General features: G+C 38.7%; 2 protein-coding genes across 3 annotated transcripts in view; both read left to right on the forward strand.

The window, feature by feature from the left end:
• The window catches only part of LOC133470697 (uncharacterized), a 39,601-nt gene extending 26,504 nt beyond the window's left edge, over positions 1–13,097 (forward strand). Inside the window, exons 8-25 of the mRNA XM_061759356.1 lie at positions 2,660–2,707; positions 3,751–3,869; positions 4,444–4,678; positions 6,196–6,335; positions 6,425–6,551; positions 6,647–6,682; positions 7,704–7,843; positions 7,973–8,099; positions 9,338–9,498; positions 9,587–9,713; positions 9,807–9,839; positions 10,389–10,501; positions 10,601–10,730; positions 10,809–10,948; positions 11,497–11,620; positions 11,823–11,981; positions 12,099–12,258; positions 12,357–13,097. Of these exons, the coding sequence (XP_061615340.1) occupies positions 2,660–2,707; positions 3,751–3,869; positions 4,444–4,678; positions 6,196–6,335; positions 6,425–6,551; positions 6,647–6,682; positions 7,704–7,843; positions 7,973–8,099; positions 9,338–9,498; positions 9,587–9,713; positions 9,807–9,839; positions 10,389–10,501; positions 10,601–10,730; positions 10,809–10,948; positions 11,497–11,620; positions 11,823–11,981; positions 12,099–12,258; positions 12,357–12,448 (2,211 nt within the window). The 3' untranslated portion in view covers positions 12,449–13,097. The remainder of the gene's footprint in view (positions 1–2,659; positions 2,708–3,750; positions 3,870–4,443; positions 4,679–6,195; positions 6,336–6,424; positions 6,552–6,646; positions 6,683–7,703; positions 7,844–7,972; positions 8,100–9,337; positions 9,499–9,586; positions 9,714–9,806; positions 9,840–10,388; positions 10,502–10,600; positions 10,731–10,808; positions 10,949–11,496; positions 11,621–11,822; positions 11,982–12,098; positions 12,259–12,356) is intronic.
• Positions 13,098–13,491: 394 nt separating this feature from the next.
• On the forward strand, positions 13,492–19,205 carry anxa14 (annexin A14). 2 transcript variants are annotated; one of them, XM_061759358.1, is made up of 13 exons: positions 13,492–13,653; positions 14,036–14,079; positions 14,444–14,540; positions 14,651–14,739; positions 15,980–16,093; positions 16,184–16,274; positions 16,374–16,453; positions 16,860–16,898; positions 17,131–17,221; positions 17,311–17,406; positions 17,492–17,547; positions 18,603–18,710; positions 19,007–19,205. In XM_061759358.1, the coding sequence occupies exons 2-13, from the start codon at positions 14,053–14,055 to the stop codon at positions 19,064–19,066; spliced, it is 948 nt and encodes a 315-aa protein (XP_061615342.1). In that variant the 5' UTR covers positions 13,492–13,653; positions 14,036–14,052; the 3' UTR covers positions 19,067–19,205. The 2 variants fall into 2 exon arrangements, with proteins under 2 accessions (XP_061615342.1, XP_061615341.1); XM_061759357.1 differs by lacking the exon at positions 13,492–13,653 and adding an exon at positions 13,828–13,920.
• Positions 19,206–19,342: the final 137 nt, after the last annotated feature.

Consider the following 19,342-nt stretch of genomic DNA (forward strand, 5'->3'; position numbering starts at 1 on the left):
AAAATAAAATAAAATAAAAAGTTAAAACCACTGTAACATTGTGAGTGTTTGAACATTTAATTCGGTGATTCTTTTGCGTACCACGAGCGGGAGCCCGCGTAGCACTGGTGGTACTTGTACAACACTTTGTTTATCACTGATTTATGACAGCCGTGATTTCAGCCATGCCAGGCGTCTCATGACCTGCAAAGAGAGCGAAGCACTTGTGAACATTGAAACTTGAAGTTTTTGTTTCATGAATGAGTAAAATGTTCCATTTGTCTTTCTATAGGTCAAATCACATTTACAAGAAATACTATTCCTTTATTAACTATTTTTTATTGTTTCAGTTGTTTATCTATGGGTCGTCCGTAATGATAACCAAAGTGCCTCACAGTTTTGAGGTTGGCGGTTCGAAGTCTGCTTTGGTTTTCTCCAGGTACTCCGGCTTTGTCCCATATTAAAAAAAAAAAACATGCATGTTAGGTTAATTAAAGACTCTAAATTGTCCTTAGGTGTGAGTGTGACTGGTTATTTGTCTATTTGTGCCTTGAGAACTAGTCCAGGGTGTACTGCGCCTCTCGCCCAAATTCAGCAAGGATCGGCTCCAGCTCACCCGTCCGTGACCCGAATGACGATAGGCAGTATTGAAAACAGAAGAGTGGATGTTTATCTATGCAGCAAGAATGCCACTTTTATTATCTGGTTTTGGATTATTTGTTGGGGATTGATGCCTGATGCCCAATAGCTATGACAGGTCATATACAGTATATCATATTGCACAATGGAAAAAGTAAATGATGATATTTAATGCTTGATCTTAACACCTTTTGGATACATTGGCAGACAATTGGGACATAGAGAGAGAATTCTGTAAAACTAAAATTTAAGTTAAGCAACATATTCACTGGCTTTATACATAATTCAATTCAGGCGGTGGTTCCTGCTGAGCTCCCACACAGAATAAGTTGAGTGATACCCGATACCCAAAAGACGCACACAAAAATGCACATCAGTATTTGTGTTAACAAGTAACCACATTAGATGTATCCCAACATTCCACAAACGTATGAGGGACAGCGTTTAAACAGTGAACTGTACAGTGACTTCATTCATTCGTTGTTGTTTCACTGTGCTGCCAGTGAACATACTCATTATCAGTTTGCATGACACTGAGGCATCAGGTTAAACAGGTACAGGTTAATTAATACTCGTCTGTCAAAAACGTGGTCGCAGAGGAAAAAAAGTCCGCCTTTAAAACAGATGCCATTGAACTTTTTCAATAGGGTGACACCTCATTTCGTTCAGTACACATAAATTATTAACAAAGCTAATATACAAAGATAATACGGTAGCACTGCAATAAATTCCACCCGGCTAGACTACTGTAATGGACTCTTCGTGGGTGTCAGTGCGTCTGCCATTCGTCGTCTGCAGATGGTACAGAATGCTGCTGCACGTCTTTTAAGTGGTACATGTAAATTTGAGCACATTTCCCCCATCTTCGTCACCCTTACGAGCCAACTCACTCTCTCAGGTCAGCTTGCCAGCTGCTCCTGACTGTCCCAAAAGTCAGGCTGAAGCTCAGGGGGGAGCGAGCCTTTGCTGTTGCTGCTCCAAAACTATGGAACCAACTGCCTCAGGACATTTGACAGGCCTCCTCTTTACCCGTTTTGATACCCAGTGAGATGTTGATGTTTTCTTTATTTGTATACCTACTGATTGTATTGCTCTTTTTATGACTGGCATTTGTGTCTTTTATTCGATCCATCCATTTTCGTTACCGCTTATCCTGACTTGGGTCGCGGGCTGCTGGAGCCTATCCCAGCTATATTCAGGCGAAAGGCGGGGCACACCCTGAACCGGTCGCCAGCCAATCGCAGGGCACATAGAAACAAGCAACCATTCGTACTCACATTCACACCTACGGGCAATTTAGAGTCCTTCAATTAACCTACCCTGCATGTTTTGGGGATGTTGGAGGAAAGCGGAGTGCCCGGAGAAAACCCACGCAGGCACGGGGAGAACATGCAAACGCCACACAGGAGGGGCCGGGGATTGAACCCGGGTCTTCAGAACTGTGTGGCAGATGTGCTAACCAGTCTTCTACCGTGCCGACGTGTCTATTATTATTATTATTATTTAATGTCCCCATGTTTTGTGTTTTATGTGAACCTCTCTCTCTGTTATGTATTTGTTGCTTCATGCAGCACTTTGGTCCACTGTGTGTGCTTTTTAAGTGCCTAACAATTAAAGTTGGATTGGATTGGCTATTTGGGAATCATACTGCTTGTTTAATATCTGTGCCCAAGGTTCTTGGTTATTAATACTGATAATTGGAATTGTATATATTTATTTGCAGCTGACCTTAGAGTAAGTTGAAGTGATAAAGGGGTGGTGAAACAGAAATGTACTACCTTCACTACTAGGCAGAGCAAGCTTTTCTTTCTGCTTTCATCCCCTTCATGTATTGTTGTGATGCACAAGAAAAATCCTTCGAACTGATCACATATTACCACATGTTGGTTAGAACTCGAGTACTTGACAGTAATAAATATTCATGTATCTACACTTTGATTTAATGTGAATTACACGCAAGAAGAGGGCGCTATCTTGATCATTGTTGATATAAACGAGCATGTTTAAATGTATTTTAATAATATATATATTTTGTCCATAGCTCACGAAAGAAAAGGAACATGGAAAGCTCAACCCTCGTCCCGGAAAGGTGAGTCACTCCACATTTTAAGATGACATCTGTTTGAGATGCTAAACTTGAGCTCAAACCAATTTGTGCCATCACTCAAAAAGCTTCTACTGTGGAATTGAAACAGTCAAATACACTCCTGTCTGTTTTGTTCTCTGGTGGATAACTGGCTAAGACAAAGAAGAAGTGTGGGGAAGGGGGGGGGGCATAAGTGGGAGAAATGCGATGAAGATTTTTAGATTTTCAGTCCATTGAAGTGGTGGGGCCCCAGGAGGGAAGGTATTTGACTTGGGAGGACCAGACATAGTTATGCAGTAGATATAAACTTTTTTTAAAGTATTTTCGTAGTCTCATTTAAAGTATCCAGGAACTTCATTTCCCCCCCCCATCCCCCACCCCAAATGAGTTATCTTGCCTTTGCAAAGTCTACTCAAACTGAAAAACAAAACAATCCTTGTCCCAAAAAATCACTTCATACTTTGATAGCTTATTTGATTTGATTTACAAAAGGGAATTATCGGAACATTTACGTATACTGGGATATTGATTCTATTTTGAACATTTTAAGGAATTTGCTACAGCTCTCCATGACAAAAACCCAGTCATAGAGTTAGGTTGTGCTTTGTATTCAAGGGGTAGTTAGGTATAGCACATATTTTAATATCTACACTGCAAAAACCTTCAATCTTACCAAGAAATGTTGTCTTATTTCTAGTGAAAACTAATCTGATTACACTTAAAATAAGACCCGTCACGTAAAAAGTAATTTGTTTTTCAAAAATGTTCACTTGTTTCAAGCCCATTTTTACTTGAAGTAGAGAAAAAAAAAACTTCCTCCACTGGCATTTGAAACAAGTGAAAAGTTATTTTGTGATGTTATTAGGTGATAAGTGTGATTTTAAGTGCAACCATTTTGGTTTTGACAAATATTCTTGATGAGATTTTGACTTTTTGCAGCATAGGTATACAGGCACTGTGCATTTTGACATCCTGCCATGCATTTCACCCTCTGAACATAAAAGTAGCAAAACTGTTATTGTAATTGCTGTGTGTTTTTTGTGTAGATGTATATTTTTGACCGGCCAGGGATGTGTGGCCAGCGGATCGAGCTTCGCAGTGATGTTGTTGACGCCACGTCTTGGGAGCTGCAGGAGACTATCTCCATCAGGGTGCTCAGAGGAGGGTATGTAGAATATCGGTGTACAGCATTCTTTTCATTTCCAGTAGCTGGAAATAGGCAATGCAAACAAACTGGACAATAAAATGATTTTCAAAAATGAGACCAAACAGACAAGCACTTAGAAATAGAATTACTTCTTATGCATGTAAATAAATACCACTGATGTGTGTCTCTACGTATATCAGCTAACAAACAATATCTTATCAATCTTTTCCTCATTCCAAATGCAAATTGCATTGTCTGTTAAAATGGAAATCAGTAAAGGCAGACGTCAACTCCACACCCTCTTTATCTTGAGTTATGTGGTTATTTTTTCTAACTAAGCCCTTATTTCCGGGTGTGCTCAGCTTGTGTCGGAATGCTTTTTGTAGCACTTATCTGGAGACATAAAACATGACTTAAATAGTTAACACACCCACATGAAAGCTAAAAACACGCACTGACACTGACAGTGTGGAAGGTTTTGCAAAGATTGTTCACACTGATAAACCGAAGTAACCTCTGAAGGTCTATTCTGCTAAATCAAGTAAGGTCAAGAACTTGCATATGAAGCTGACAGGCACCGCCTCCTCTTTAGATGGGTGCTGTATGAGAAGCGCAACTTTAAAGGAGAGAAGATCGCCCTAGATGAGGGAGATATCGAGCTCACCTGCCCTTTTCAGAAAACGGAGGAGGAGGGGGAGCAGCAGATGAATGGACAGAAAGTCGCTGAAGAGCAGGAGGGTGAAACGAATGGAGAAACAAACGAGGGACAGATGAAAACGAAACCAGCCAGGGGTTTCATCATTGGTTCTGTTCGAAGAGCAGTGAGGGTAAGAGGAAGAGTCACGTCCCCCCCCTTTTTTTGTTTTGACCTCATAAATATTGTTGAACATATATACAGTATATAGTATCATCATTGACACACTGATGGCTGCAAATAACCACATCTTAAAAAAAAAAAAATGTATATGAGTTAAAATAGTAACCTACCTGTAATGCATGGAGCATGAAGTAAATCGCAATGATATTTTATTTTCAGTGATTGTTTTCCCTACTTATCATTTACATTGGGTCATTACTACATGTGTTGATTCCAATAACATATCAACACTTGATATATTGATTCAATGAAGCAACAAAAACGTTTTTTTCCCATATTGTTATGTAGAATTAAAGAATTCGAACTATGTTGAAGACAGCAAATCTACTACTCGCTGGACTCCCACTTCCCTCACTGTCAAACTGTGGACATGAACATGCTACAACTATGGCAGTTGCCCATATCCATCCATCCATTTTTCTGTACCGCTTTTCCTCACTAGGGTGAAATGATTGCTCTTTGTCTGATACATCCTCTCTCTCCTCTTCCTCCTTGGCCTCCTCTTACTCTGCCTCTCTCCCTCCGATTGTCTATATCCATTGTGAAACTTCAACAACAAGGGCTTCATGAAATGCTCAATATTGGTTTCTTACACCTGTGCATTCATTAAGTTTCCCTTTTGCTACCTCTGTTTACCACTATACAACACAAGCGCGTCACAGTGCAAAATGTGTTTTAGTGGGTGAGAATATGTTTGCAAGTTGTGTCTAACTGGGTGAAAAGTGCTTAACGTTCTAGCAAAAGGGTGACAAATTCATTTAATGGTGTCAGGGCCCTGAGCATTTGGTTCAGACAGACCCATTTAGCAAATGAGAAATACTGCAATCAGGTGTTCAGTGTCTTTGGGTGCTAATGTGTAGGATGTACTGACCTCTAGTGGTGAGGTGAACCTCTTCTCCACGGGTGAGCTGGGGAACTGAAAACGGCCTTTATCCATCCTTCCATTTTCTGAGCCGCTTCTCCTCACTAGGGTCGCGGGCATGCTGGAGCCTATCCCAGCTATCATCGGGCAGGTGGCGGGGTACACCCTGAACTGGTTGCCAGCCAATCGCAGGGCACATACAAACAAACAACCATTCGCACTCACATTCACACCTACAGGCAATTTAGAGTTGTCAATTAACCTACCACGCATGTTTTTGGGATGTGGGAGGAAACCGGAGTGCCCGGAGAAAACCCACGCAGGCACGGCGAGAACATGCAAACTCCACACAGGCGGGGCCGGGGATTGAACCCCGGTCCTCAGAACTGTGAGGCAGACGCTCTAACCAGCGGCCTTTAGTGTATTGGAATAATGGATTGAAAAATTATAGTTGCCGTGTTTAATTTTGTAATTTTGAATATTCAGCTGCTCCCTAAAGACTGAACCCTTTTGAGTAAGGTATTTTTTGGTATATCCACTTTGAGTAAGAGGTTAATGCTGTGTGTGATTGACTTAATCTCCTATTCCAATCTCTCACTCCGCAGGACTACAGTGTCCCTGAAATCAGTCTCTTCCCAGAGGAGAACGCTGAGGGCAAGAAGGTCATCTTCAGAGATACATCAGAAGACGCTAGAATTTTTGGATTCCCCATCAAGGCTAACTCTATTATCATTAATGCTGGGCTGTGAGCATTTACAATGGGCTATTTTGTACAATAATGGAAGTCATGTGTTGCAGGGTGATGATTTTAGTTGAATTTATGATTTTAAACAGGTGGCTCGTATTTGCAAAGCCGTTCTTCGAGGGCGTACCGCGCGTGTTGGAGGTCGGGGGATATTCCAATCCTGCATCCTGGGGTGTGGAACAGCCATATGTGGGATCATTGCATCCACTCAAAGTTGTAAGTGACACATACATACAAGTCTACATATGTTTTAAATGTATTTTAAAAAGTATGGTCAGCACTAATTATCATTCCATTTTTTTTCCTCAAAGGGGGAACCAAGAGTGGAAAATATAAGTGAACCAAAGGTAACAAAGCACTCCCACAGCAACTATTGCATCTGCTAGGAATTTTTAGGGATTGGTACTATTATTAATATATGTAAAATGTAATGTATAAATGCAACTACAGTAAACCAGGGAGAAAAATAGAGTACAGTGTTAGAACTTTGTTTGAAGATGCCCTTAGCTTGTGATATGACCTAAACATGTACCATGTCACCCATTGTAGGTCGGAATTATTTTAAAATGTTTAAAAAGAGAGAGAATATTTCTTCAATAAAGATACATATTCACCCAAAAGTGAGGTAGATCAGTTGTGAAACACAAGAAAAGTGTACAGTTGTGTTCAGAATAACAGCAGTGTGTACAGTAGGTTCCAGACCAACAAGATTAGCATTACAGAGAGGCCGACCCAAGCCCTGAATTTTAATCTTAATTGGGAATTGGTGGGGTGACATTAAAAAAAAAAAATAAAAAAATCCTGTTCCTGGAGTAAAATCAAGAAATGCAGGAAAATTGTGAAATATAAGCAAATCCTATTGTCCTTGACTGGAATACCAAGTCAAAGGTGCCACAAATCAATCGACTTGATGCAACAAAAACAATAACGTTTTTCTTCACTTTCTATAAAGGTGTAGTAAATAAGTTTTTGGTTTTGTTTGTTTATTTTGATTAGGAATTGAATATTTAGTGTCGCCAGTTGTATTTCTGTATTTAGATTTCAAAGCTGTTATATGAAATAGGAGCGTTACATACCTGTGCCATTATAAATACAAATGTGCTAATCAAGCATACATTTAACCTTGGCATATTAATAGAAATAGTCTTTCACAATCTATTGGATTGTTGTTTAAACTCTCAAAGTTGAAAGATGAATGGCTTAAAATTGAAGCGCAGAAAAGAAACAAAAGATGGTCAGATCCCCACCAGCAACACAAATAAAAGCATCAGAACTTACAGAACCTTAATTTAGAGACGGGATCCAAATCCTATGTGGTCAATTTTCAAGAACTTTACCACGCTGTGACTTTCCACTATTTGTCTGCAGATTGAGATTTACGAAAGGTCGTACTTCACTGGCAAATCAAGGATCCTCACCACGAACATGAAAGATTTCATGACAAGAGTAGACAGGCAGCAGGGTGCCTTCATGTACAGTGTGGGCTCCCTCAAAGTGCACGGAGGAATGTGAGTGCTGCTTTAAAATGTTTGTAAGCCTCATATTGTGAATCATTCATTATCATCATCATCACAATACATTTCTACATATTTTGAACCTGTGTGTGTGTGTGTGTGTGTGTGTGTGTGTTGATGTAGCTGGGTGGGCTATGAGAAGGAGGGATTTCGAGGAAACCAGTACCTGCTGGAGGAGGACGAGTACCACGACTGGAGAGTTTGGGGAGGCTCAAACTCGGAGCTACGCTCCGTTAGGGTCCTACAAGCTGTGAGTTGGAAGGGATGTTTATTTTTTTTGTAAGTTTAGTTGAGTCTTAATGTTTAATGAGTTCATCTTAATAGTCTTTAAGGTGGTTGTATTGTTTTCCATGACGATATATTACGGATGTCACCCTTGATGAAACTGTCCTCTTACAATTGAAAGGGATTATGTAAGAGCCTGCATATTCGCAGTTTGCCATTCGCTTATTTGCAGACTCTTTGGGAACCTATCCTCTGTTCTTTAGGGTTGCAATTCGATTCGATTGTATATTGATTTAAATACTCCGATATCAATTCAGTAAGAAGTAGAAATACACTAATTATTAAGACTACATTTGAACAGTTTTGAAATATTTATTTTTGATGCTATATGTCACGTTACATTTAAAGTGCATGTATATTTAAATAATGTTTATTTCCTCTTGGGAATTGTAAAGTTTCGGCAAACACTTACTTGGTAACATAATAAATGAAAACATTTCACTTAAAAAAAATGCAATCGCTAATTTAAATCAAATAAATACATGCATAAAACACATTAATTGATACAAAATGTAAAATCAAACACAGGGCTCGATACTAACTTTTCTATTGGTAGCACGGGACCATGCATGATGTAGATGTAGATGCCTTCTGTAGCTTCGTATGCAATAAACATTGAGAGTGACTCAAGTTATAGCTGCAAAATATTTTACTGTGAATATGAAGTCTACAACATGCAGTGGCTAACTAAACAGGTGATTATTATTTTTTTTTTTTAATATAATTTTAAAATGCAATGGAAACGTTCAAATAAAAGCAAAGCATAACAACAGGCATGCACGTTTACATGTATTCTTTTTTTTTTTTTTTTTTTAACTTTTCATTAATACTGTACTTAAATGAATGTAACTTCCGCATAACTTTAACTTAATATCACCATACATGGATTGGGTTACAAAAGAAAACAAGGAGTGTGATTTGAATATAAAATGCTTATTTGTTAAGAAATGTAAATGATTTTAGTAATGATGTAGCTGCTTTCAAAACATACAATACATAAAATTACAACTAAATACTTAGTTGGAACCTTACACAACTTTACAACTGTAAAATTGCGGACAAAGGAAAAAAATTGACGCTGTGATCAGCTTTGTCAATTACTCGCAGGTTTTCACTGTTCGCATAATGGATCAGTTGCTGTTCCCCCGCAAACAGCAGGGGAACACAGTACATTTGATCGATGGCCATCCGATGTTTCTGTAGGACTTGAGCGAACCCTTAATGGTGATGTTCGAGCAGCCGGAGGATGAGGAGGGTGCCCCCGCCCAAGAGGAGAACACCTTCGAGGTGACCGAGGCCATTCCAGATGTTGAGCTGTTTGACTACAAGATTAACACCCGTTCCATCCAAGTATTCAGTGGCGTGTAAGTCGATAGTAAAAGTACTCTACTCATGTTGTAGAACAACCATAAAATGATCATTTAATAAAACTGTTGACTTGCCACCTACCAGGTGGGTAGCCTACTCCCATGTGGACTTTTCTGGTAACCAGTACATCTTGGAGAAAGGCTTCTATCGTAATTGTGCCGACTGGGGTTCCCGTGACACTCGCATCTGTTCTGTGCAGCCAGTTCGTTTGGTGAGGCCACAGAGAAGCTGAAAATTATATATTTTCTTTTGTATGAAAGTGTAGTGCACTGATGAAGATTTGTTTTACTTGGTTGGCTTTTAGGCTCCAACTGATGGTAACAGGACCAGGAATGAGGTGAGGGTTTTAGTTTTTCAACTTGTGTTTAATGGCTTCTTGAGGGGAAAAAAAACACAAATAAAACATTAGTTTGTTCTTAACGTTTGATGACAATACAAACAAAAACTTGATGAGACTATTCAATACAGCTCTATCATTTAATGTCAAAGCCTGTGCATGCAAACGTCATCAAACTCATTTTTGTCACGGGCCACATTGTAGTTCTGACTTCACTCGGAAGGCCGCTATGACTGTGAACCCATATAAATGAAAGATTACCTCATATACTGTAATTACAAACAGTATATGGAACACATTGATGAATAACCAGTTTTGAAATCAGAAGCCTATAAAAACATGTTTTTCAACTATTACATTTCTTTTCAAAGGGGGATTGGTAACCAAAAATTGCTTGCAAATGGCTCAATAGTATTACACATTTGCTTTCACGGGCCACATAAAATGATGTGGCGGGCCGGATCTGGCCCCCGGGCCACCAGTTTGACACCTGTGCTATACATGTTTGTATCCAACCACGTTTCCTGCATCTCGATTTGCCTTTCTCAGATACTATTGTACTCAGAGCCAGAATACAAGGGAAAGTGCCTTATTTTCAACTATAAACAGGATGCCATAACAGAAGAATTCCAGACCAAGTCCTGCAGAATTGTTGGAGGAAGGTGAGAGATTGTAAACCAATCACTATGTGCAGCAAGAAAGAATCAGTTTGTACCCAATAACTGTGATGTCTAAAATGAAAATCATCGGCTATTTTTCAGCTGGGTTCTCTATGAGAATAAAGACTTCACAGGGACCATGTATGTCTTATCAGAAGGACGCTATAGCACATTAATAAGCATGGGCTGCACACCGAGCACTTTCATCCGCTCCGTCAAGGCTGTGACACTGGTGGGATAAATGTACACACAAACATTCATTTGATCCTTTCTTGCCTGGCTCTTAAGCTCCATCTTTCGCTGTGTGCAGAGCTTCTCAGTTCCCTCCATCTCCTTGTTTGGACTGGAAGGTCTCGAGGGAAGGGAGATCACAACAGACTCTGAGCTTGTCAGCATGGTGGCGGAGGGCTTCAATGACCACATTCTCTCAGTCAGAGTTAACAGTGGCTAGTAAGTTTCTGTGTATGTGTTTGAGGAAAGGAGCAGTATGCACAGCTAATGTGCTTTAAGGCAGGGATTTTACAGCTTTTTCCACACAGGCCTACATAGAGAAAATGGAAGAAAGAGTTGGGCCACTTCACCTGTGGTTTATGAAACCAATCCAATATTAACGATCCAATTTTAGCAGTTAACTACATTAAAAAAAAAAAAAAAAAAGAGAAAAATCAAAATCTAAGCTTGGTGACAGAGCAAAAAGCTTTTTTTTAAATTGTATGATGTTTTGTTACATCCAACTTAAAACATATTTTTGAATTAAAAAAAAAAATAAAAAAAAGTCTGATATTTCGCAACATTCACATTCATGTATTTAAAAGTTATTAAACTTATGGCAATAAAAAAATAATAATTTCAAATAAAAAAGTTGTAACATTGATTTTGTTTGACATAACAAATATGATATCATTCAACATTTTAACTTTCGGGTCAGATAAAGCTTTTAATCTCTAACGTCAATAATGTGATCACAACATTTTGTCTTTTTTTTTTTCCTTTTCCAGCTGGGTGCTATGTGAATTCAGCCACTATAGGGGGCGCCAGTTCCTTTTGGAGCCTATCGAAATTACTAACTGGCCCAAGTTCAGCTCTGTGCAGACTGTTGGCTCACTGTATCCTGTCCGACAGGTCTGTACACAAGTGATAGTTACGCCTAACATCTTGACTATCACACTTGTACATGTGTTGTTGACAGAAATATCCATAGAAAAACAAAATGTGAAAAGAAGTTCTTGACTCAGTTGTACGAAAAGGGGATCTTTTGTATGTGCTTTTTACTGACAAAAATGTCTTCTGTGTATTTACAGTACAATGTTGTAATGTTTTGCAGAAGCGCCACTTTTTCCGCATCAGAAATACAGACAGCCAGCACTACATGTCCATCCAGGGTGGGGTGGAGGAGATAAAATCTGGACGGGTGGTGGTCACACCAGATGTGGAGCCCATGAGTGACATATGGTTCTATCAGGATGGACTAATCAAGAATAAGGTAATAACGTCAACATATCACTTGAAATAATGTTTTTTTAAAAAAGAACGTGATGCCGTTATGTTGAGTAAGTAGAGAGTAGACCTTCACCAATATTTTGCGGTTGGTTGTGTGTAGCTTTCCCCAACCATGAGCCTTCAAGTGATGGGCAATATTGAGCCAGCAGCCAAATTGGTTTTATGGAGCGAGACCCGGCAGCCTTCTCAGACTTGGATGGCCCAGATGAGAGGACAACTCCGCAGCATTACTTTCCCTGGAATGGTCATTGATGTCAAAGGTATGAACAGATGACTTGGAAGTTTACATAGTTGCATTTTTAATTTTTATTATTATTTTTTTTTAGTTACCATTTTTTTTTTTTAAATGTAATTTCAGGTGGCCAAAGCTATGACAAGGAGCATGTGGTGATTATGCCGGAGAGTGACGAGAGGTTAAGTCAACATTGGGAGATTGTAATGATTAATTAAGCCGTCATAGACATCTTGCTCACTTCGGCAAAGTTTCCTATCACATTATCAGGATATTGCCCCAAATTGTTAGAACCAGAAACTATCCTGTGCATAACTGCCTTATTAAATTAACCCATAACTCATTGTCTTCATCATATAGACAACATATAAGGTTACAAGGCTCCTCCAACAATATTCTATATTTGTTATGTATTATACAGAGTATAGGAAGATTCATTCACGCATATTTTGTGGAGGTAAAACTCTGACCCACTTTTTCGATGCTTGCCGTTTACAATCGCACACTCCATTTTTTTTATTTAAATATAGAGTCAACTAATGCTTAAAATGGACAATTCATGAAAATCGCCAAAGAATGTATGGTATGCAAAGATATTTTAAAGCTATTTTTATAATGTATTGAATGTTTAGGGTGTTCCTCTTCTCTATGGAGTATATTGTATGTCAGTGTGTGGGATGCGAATATCTGTTTCTAGTCATTTTTGTGAAATTGTTATAAAAAAAAATATATATAGAGCGAGAGAGAAAGAAGTAAATGATACCTGCATAAACTGTATGTTGGTGTTTGATACTAAAGTCATAATATATTAAAGAGGGTGTGGTTTTAAAATGCTAATAAAATATAAACACTGTCAAAGCAAAAAAACTAAGTTGTGGTCGTTGTTTTGTACTATTTTTTTTTCTTTTTATATATAAAAGATTTTTAAAAATGCTATTGTGAAACTCATTCTTCCACTCTATTGAACATTGTTTTTCTTGTGCAGCTCTTTAAATATTTACATTAGCTCTCCTCCCCACCCTGCAATTCATCCAGTCAATTTTATTTGCATTTCTCTTCCCTGTTGAAACACTCTCGACATTTAAAACAAAATAACAGACACTAGAAAACAACTTATGAAAGGCATTTTATACGTTGGTTTCTCAGGTTGAAGATAAGAGACGTGAACTTGGGAAATAACCTGACCCTTGTCAGCTTTGTTTGTAATAACCACAAAGGTGTTGGATTTCATTTCTGCCTCTGCAGGTGATACATGGAGTCTGGCTCGGAAAGATTAAAAGTCCCTAAGAAGAATAGTATGCTTCTATGGTTTCATATGGTTATGTGAGGACTTAGCTCTGTAGTTCTTTTTTCCAGGTTTTGCTAACAACAACAAAAAATCCTGTGAGAAAATATTAGTTTTATGAGGATGTTTTCCCCTCAGGCAAGTAATGTGATTATATGATCTGACCAGGTTCTAACCAAAATAGATATGTAATGGTCATTTAGTAATATCAATTGCAAGGAATTCAAACAGTTAGGTTGCCATAATTTGTCGATCTATAATGTTAATCTGGTTGGCCAGATGAGTGCAGGAGGTGGGGCAGGGTGTGACAAGGCTGGTAATTTAAGGTTGTAAAAAAATAAGGAAAGAAAAGAAAAAGTAGTCCACTACCGACTACACACCTCTACATACCAGACCATAGCGCAGGTTCAAAAATTTGTTATCCCAAAATTTACTTGTTCTCTATAATTGTTTATTTGCAGTAAAGTTATGTTTTTGTATGCATAGGTTAATTTACCTCAATTTGCTCACTTTTCTTTAGACATTTGAACTAAAGCAATGGACCTGCAGTACTTTGAGTCTCATGTAAGTACACTGACAATTCTTCTTTCTGTCACCGCCAAATGCTCCAAGTTGTTGTTTTTTTTTTTTCAGGTGGCATTTATAAATGCAGTATAACCTCCTCGTAGCCTGCTGTTATTAATTATTACTAAATTGTCTTGCCCATAATACCCTCTGGTACAGAATCCTGACAACTGAATTAAAAAAAAAAAAAAAAAAAAAAAGGCTTTTTAATAATGTAAACTTGTTTTACCTGCAGTGCTTAATGCTGTTCCTGGCTTGGTTTGGAGCACTAGATTGTGATGAATAGATAACATGTTCCTTTCTGTTCCACCTTTTGGGCTTATAACAGACAGAATTCATGGTCAAATCTTTGTTTCTCACATAGACAATGTGTTGGGGTACCCTTGGAACGGTGCGACCTTACTCAAATTTCCACCCACAAAGAGATGTAAAACAGATCCACGAGGCACTGGAGAAGAAAGGTAATCCTGCAGTAGACTTTAGTATTGTATGAAATCCTTTGCGAGGCATGTGCATTCTTTTCTGTTCTTTTGCTGCCTATATTTCCAACCCTATTGTGTTATCGCCATAGATGCAACTACACTTGTGAGAATCCTAACAAATCGCAGCAATGCTCAGAGACAGGCCATTGCCAAAACATTTAAAGAGGCAACACAACAGGTAAGGAAAAACGCATTTACGTGGAAATATGTCCATCGCTGTGTCGTTTTAAGTACTTCCATGTTACAATAACAGTGTATTCCTAAAGACAAACCAGAGATGACGTTTGCTCATTTGTAACTTTGAACTGTTTGCTGATCAAACACTATTCGAATGTCTCTTCAACACACCTTTGTTTAGAGAGGGAGTTTAACTGTTCAGTATAAACTAAAGTAATTTGACAGTGAACCATCACTTTCTTCTGTTGTAGCGTTTCAGTTACCACTAATTTGAATTACATATAGCTGAATCACCATGTTAACATGGCGGAGCGGTTTGAGTGGTTGATTGAACCCAGGAGATGGGTTGATAGGGGTGCTGTGCCCATTTAGAAAATATTTTTAAAAATGCTTGCAGTATTTCATACACTACATTGTGTGTATAGTATATATTGCCCATCAACACATCAACCCCCCACACCCAAACTATTGCCTCCCGGTCGACAACTTCACCGAGCAATCAAATATGTGCCCCTTATGAGAAGCTAGCGCTCTTAGCTAATGCTAATCTGCGCAGACACCAAAACTGAATGCAGCTCTGCTTCCCTTTTGAATTAGACACAATAGCAGGGGTGTCACACCTGTGGGGGATGTGGGTGTGATAGCATGTCAGACTCTTCCAAATTATTGATTTTCACCCAGCCTAGCGTATCGTGTCAGAGAAACCCTGTGTGAGTTATTAGGTAAATTGCTCCCCGTGTTATGTAACGGAGGGGAGGAAGTGCAGAAGGGCCTGCTCAGGCAGATAACAGAACATTTACTTGGTTGTTTTATCCACACTTTTGATGGGTGGACAGGCATTCCAAAGACCCAACTATTTGTATATAACCATTAAAAAGTACATTTTCCATAATGTGTCCCCTTTAAAGCCTTTTGTATTATCTCTAGGTATGTCATGTGCTTGAAAGGTTTTTATCTTAATGTCCAAAGATGTTTTTCTGGTCCTTGTAAAGTACCCTTACTATTACCTGTGGTGTACTGCAAGGTTCAAGTTAAGTCCCATTTCCATTTTTTTTTTTTTTTGCATTTTTTTTTTTTTTACATCCTTCCAGCACAGTTAAAGATTCAACCTCATAATCTGACGAACAGACAAGATTATCTGATCATCAATTGAAAACCTTATAGAACTTAATATTGCACTTCTCAAAGCCCAACGGTCTTTTATTCAGAATCACTTTTAATGCTTGCTTTTTTTGATACAGGACCTGATAGCTGGCATGAGAAAAGTTCTGTCTGGAGATCTGGAGGCGCTCATGCTGGAACTAATGATGCCTCCTCTGCAGCATGAGGCTCATCGCCTGCAGCAGGCCATGGCGGTTTATGTTTTTGTTATGCCTGTCTTACAAAAGTATACACCTTTGCAGTTCAAATCCTGGGAACTATAGATTGTCCACATGTTTGTGTAGGGTTTAGGCACGGATGAGGAAACACTACTGGAGATTCTGTGTACAAGATCAAGTAAGGAGCTTCGGGACATCAGTTCTGCGTACAAAGAAAGTAAGCGCAAACCCTTGCTTTTTTGTGCATTGTAGCCATTAAATCAGCACCTTCATATTTTAAGCTCAAAATTGTGTTACTGCTTTTTTTTATTTTCAGTGTATAAAAAGGACCTGGAGAAGGAAGCGAAAGGAGAAACCAGTGGAGACTTTGCTAAGCTTATAGTGGCTCTTATTAATGTAATTTGGTTACTCGTGGCCTTTATTAATATTTAGTGAACATAAACGCAAAAGATGGCACCATGCAAGCAATAGAGCCAAAAAATTAATTGGATTATTATTATTTTTTTAGTCCTGTTCTACGATTATAAATTACTAGTTGTGAGTCAGAATCAGTAGTATTAATCCTAGAAAGGGAGTTTGAAAATGTTCCTCAAATTCTATGGGATACTGGCACTGACAAGGACGAGACCTGAAAGTTTGAAGATGATTGAGCGAGATTTGGGAGAAGTAAAAAACTATTTGAAGAGGTTCCAGATTCTATACCAACAGTCATAACTGAACTTGCAATGCTTCTTTAAAACAGGGCATATCATTAAATTAATGTATTTTAACTAGGTTTTAAAATGTTTTTCCTCTCCAATAGAAAGAAGATGTTGCAGGTTTTGTTCAAAGGGACGTTGAGGTATTTTTTTAAATGTTACTTTGTCAGCTTTTGTTACTAACAGTTTGTAAATCAAACATGCCATATCAAAGGCTTGGTAATCAGGCGATTACACTGAAATGAAACTTAATGTTTGATATGCTTTACACTAAATCCCTGTACCCAGGTGGCAATTCTTTCATTTTGAACCAAGCAAATTGTCTTCCTAAATCTGTCAAGCAGAAATGATTTTTTTAATTACACTTTCTTGCAGTCTCTCGCTGCATCACTAAATGGAAAAAAAGCTGACGTGGCTCCTTGGATTGATATTCTCACCTCAAGAGATTCAAACCATCTTAACGGAGGTGAAGTACAAAATACGAACAGATGGCTTTTGTTTCGTGATGGCTTGCTATTGCGTTTCCACTGTGATGACTTTGTGAATTACTGACAGTGCTGATGGGACTGGAGCTGGAGAGTGGACAGATGGTGATTCCAGTTCTGGAGAAAAGCTTCTCCGGGGAGATTCGTTTGGGTTTGAGTGTTTTAGGTAATTGTCATTATCGATGTGTGTTGTCGGTTTATCATGTATGTTGGCATAAATATCGCAACTCTTCTTATTTGTGTCATAACAGTGGAGTGCATTCAAAATCCTGGCATGTACCTTGCCAAAAGATTAACTGGCATGAAGGTAAGATGTTTTTTTTTTGTTTTTTTTAAATCATTAAGTGTTTTTTGAAGAAGGATTGGACTGAGGTTGATAACTATGGTAGCCCTCTTTGGGGTGGGGGGCGACAGAGTTGAGACAATTTCAAAACTTAAAACGGATCCCAGGTGTCTTAATAAAATGGCCGTACGTTCAAGTGAATGGGAGTGAGCTGAGCCTCTCAATTAGGGTTGCCACCTTTCACAAATGAAAATAAGGGACGCCCGCCTCGGCATCCCGACCCCTGCGGAATGGGCTCCCTATAGCAGTGTTATATGAATGAATGTGGTTGTATGTTTTGGTGTGCAATTGTAAAGCATCTTTGAGTGCCTTGAAAAGCGCTAGTGTGTCTATGTGTATGAATGGGTGAAGGAGAAGCATATACTTTATCTACGCTCAGCTATGAAAATTCAGTCAATGTACTTTTACGGGAAGATAAGAAATACGGAACAAATATGGAACGCGACATTTAAAGGCAAAAATAAGGTTCCGTCTTTTACGGGACGGGTGGCAACCCAACTCTCAATATATATCCTCTCCACTTTTATTCTCACCCACATCCTCACTCTGTAGGATGTATACGTACTTCTTCCTTGACTGTTACTCTGATCTCTTTATGGTTTAATAAAAGTGTTAAAGTACAATATACTGTATGCGCCTCCTGAAAAGCTTATACCGGCTCACCGTTTAACATCGCAGTGCATCCATACATCAAATTGCTCAATGTACAGGTGTGAGTTGCCAACTGTTATTTTATTTAGATGGTCCATTCCAAGTCGAGTTCGGCCGCATCGCGTGGTGTGCAGCGGGCCTAAGACTTTAGGTCTCAAATGCTAGCCTTCCTCATTTGGCTAATTTTTATTCTGCAATTTTGTATTGTCGAGTGTCCCTCACAAATGCTTTCCTTTATTTAAAAAAAGCATTTTATAAACCCAGGTACTACAGTATACAATTATTGCCACCTTTAAAGGGATATGGGATACAGCTGCCTACTGTTGTCAGCTGCATAATCGTCAATATCAAATATTTCCTTTTACCAGGCCCCGATAGTGCAAGGCATCATGGTGTCCCACAGTGAGGAAGATCTACTTTGTATCAGAGTAGCCTTCCTTAAACTGACAGGCACTTCTCTCTACACAACCCTGCAGGTATACACAAACACACACTCATTATTGTCTAAGCTAAACAGACTCAGGCCTAATAAGCAGAGTGAGAGCTGATTGGCTGAAACGGAAGGAAAACGGCGGGTCCAATGAGACCAGATGAAACTAACGTAAAATGTTGGGGGGGGAAACCATCCAAGTACAAAAGTGAATATGAAACTGAAGTCCAAACAATTTGTTGAAAATATGAAATGCTTTGTTATAACATGTATGTTATAATTTGATAGTAATTGTTTTTATGAATTAAGATTTTTGACAAAGATTCCATTTTCCCCCAACAGAAATATTTCAAGGGAGATCATTTAGAAGCTCTGTTGGCCATCTGCCGATCTGAAGATTAAACTGGAGCAATACATGTTTTATTAATGTTCACATATATTTGGTGCAGGTAACATGACTAACTGACTTTGTGTGGGAATGTGATTGTTGTCATCTCTTCTAAATTTAATGCAGTACTAATAAATATATGAATGCAGCTTGGTCATGTGTTATTAATAAAACCATTTCAATCTATGTACAGCTTATGTCACAAAAGTATTTGGGAAAAAAAAGTTTGCAATATGGAACTGTGTCTCAGATCTGAATTTCATTTACAGTAGAAGCTTTGCATGTGGGTA

This window comes from Phyllopteryx taeniolatus, chromosome 21 (assembly GCF_024500385.1).
Source record: "Phyllopteryx taeniolatus isolate TA_2022b chromosome 21, UOR_Ptae_1.2, whole genome shotgun sequence".
NCBI lineage: Eukaryota > Metazoa > Chordata > Actinopteri > Syngnathiformes > Syngnathidae > Phyllopteryx > Phyllopteryx taeniolatus.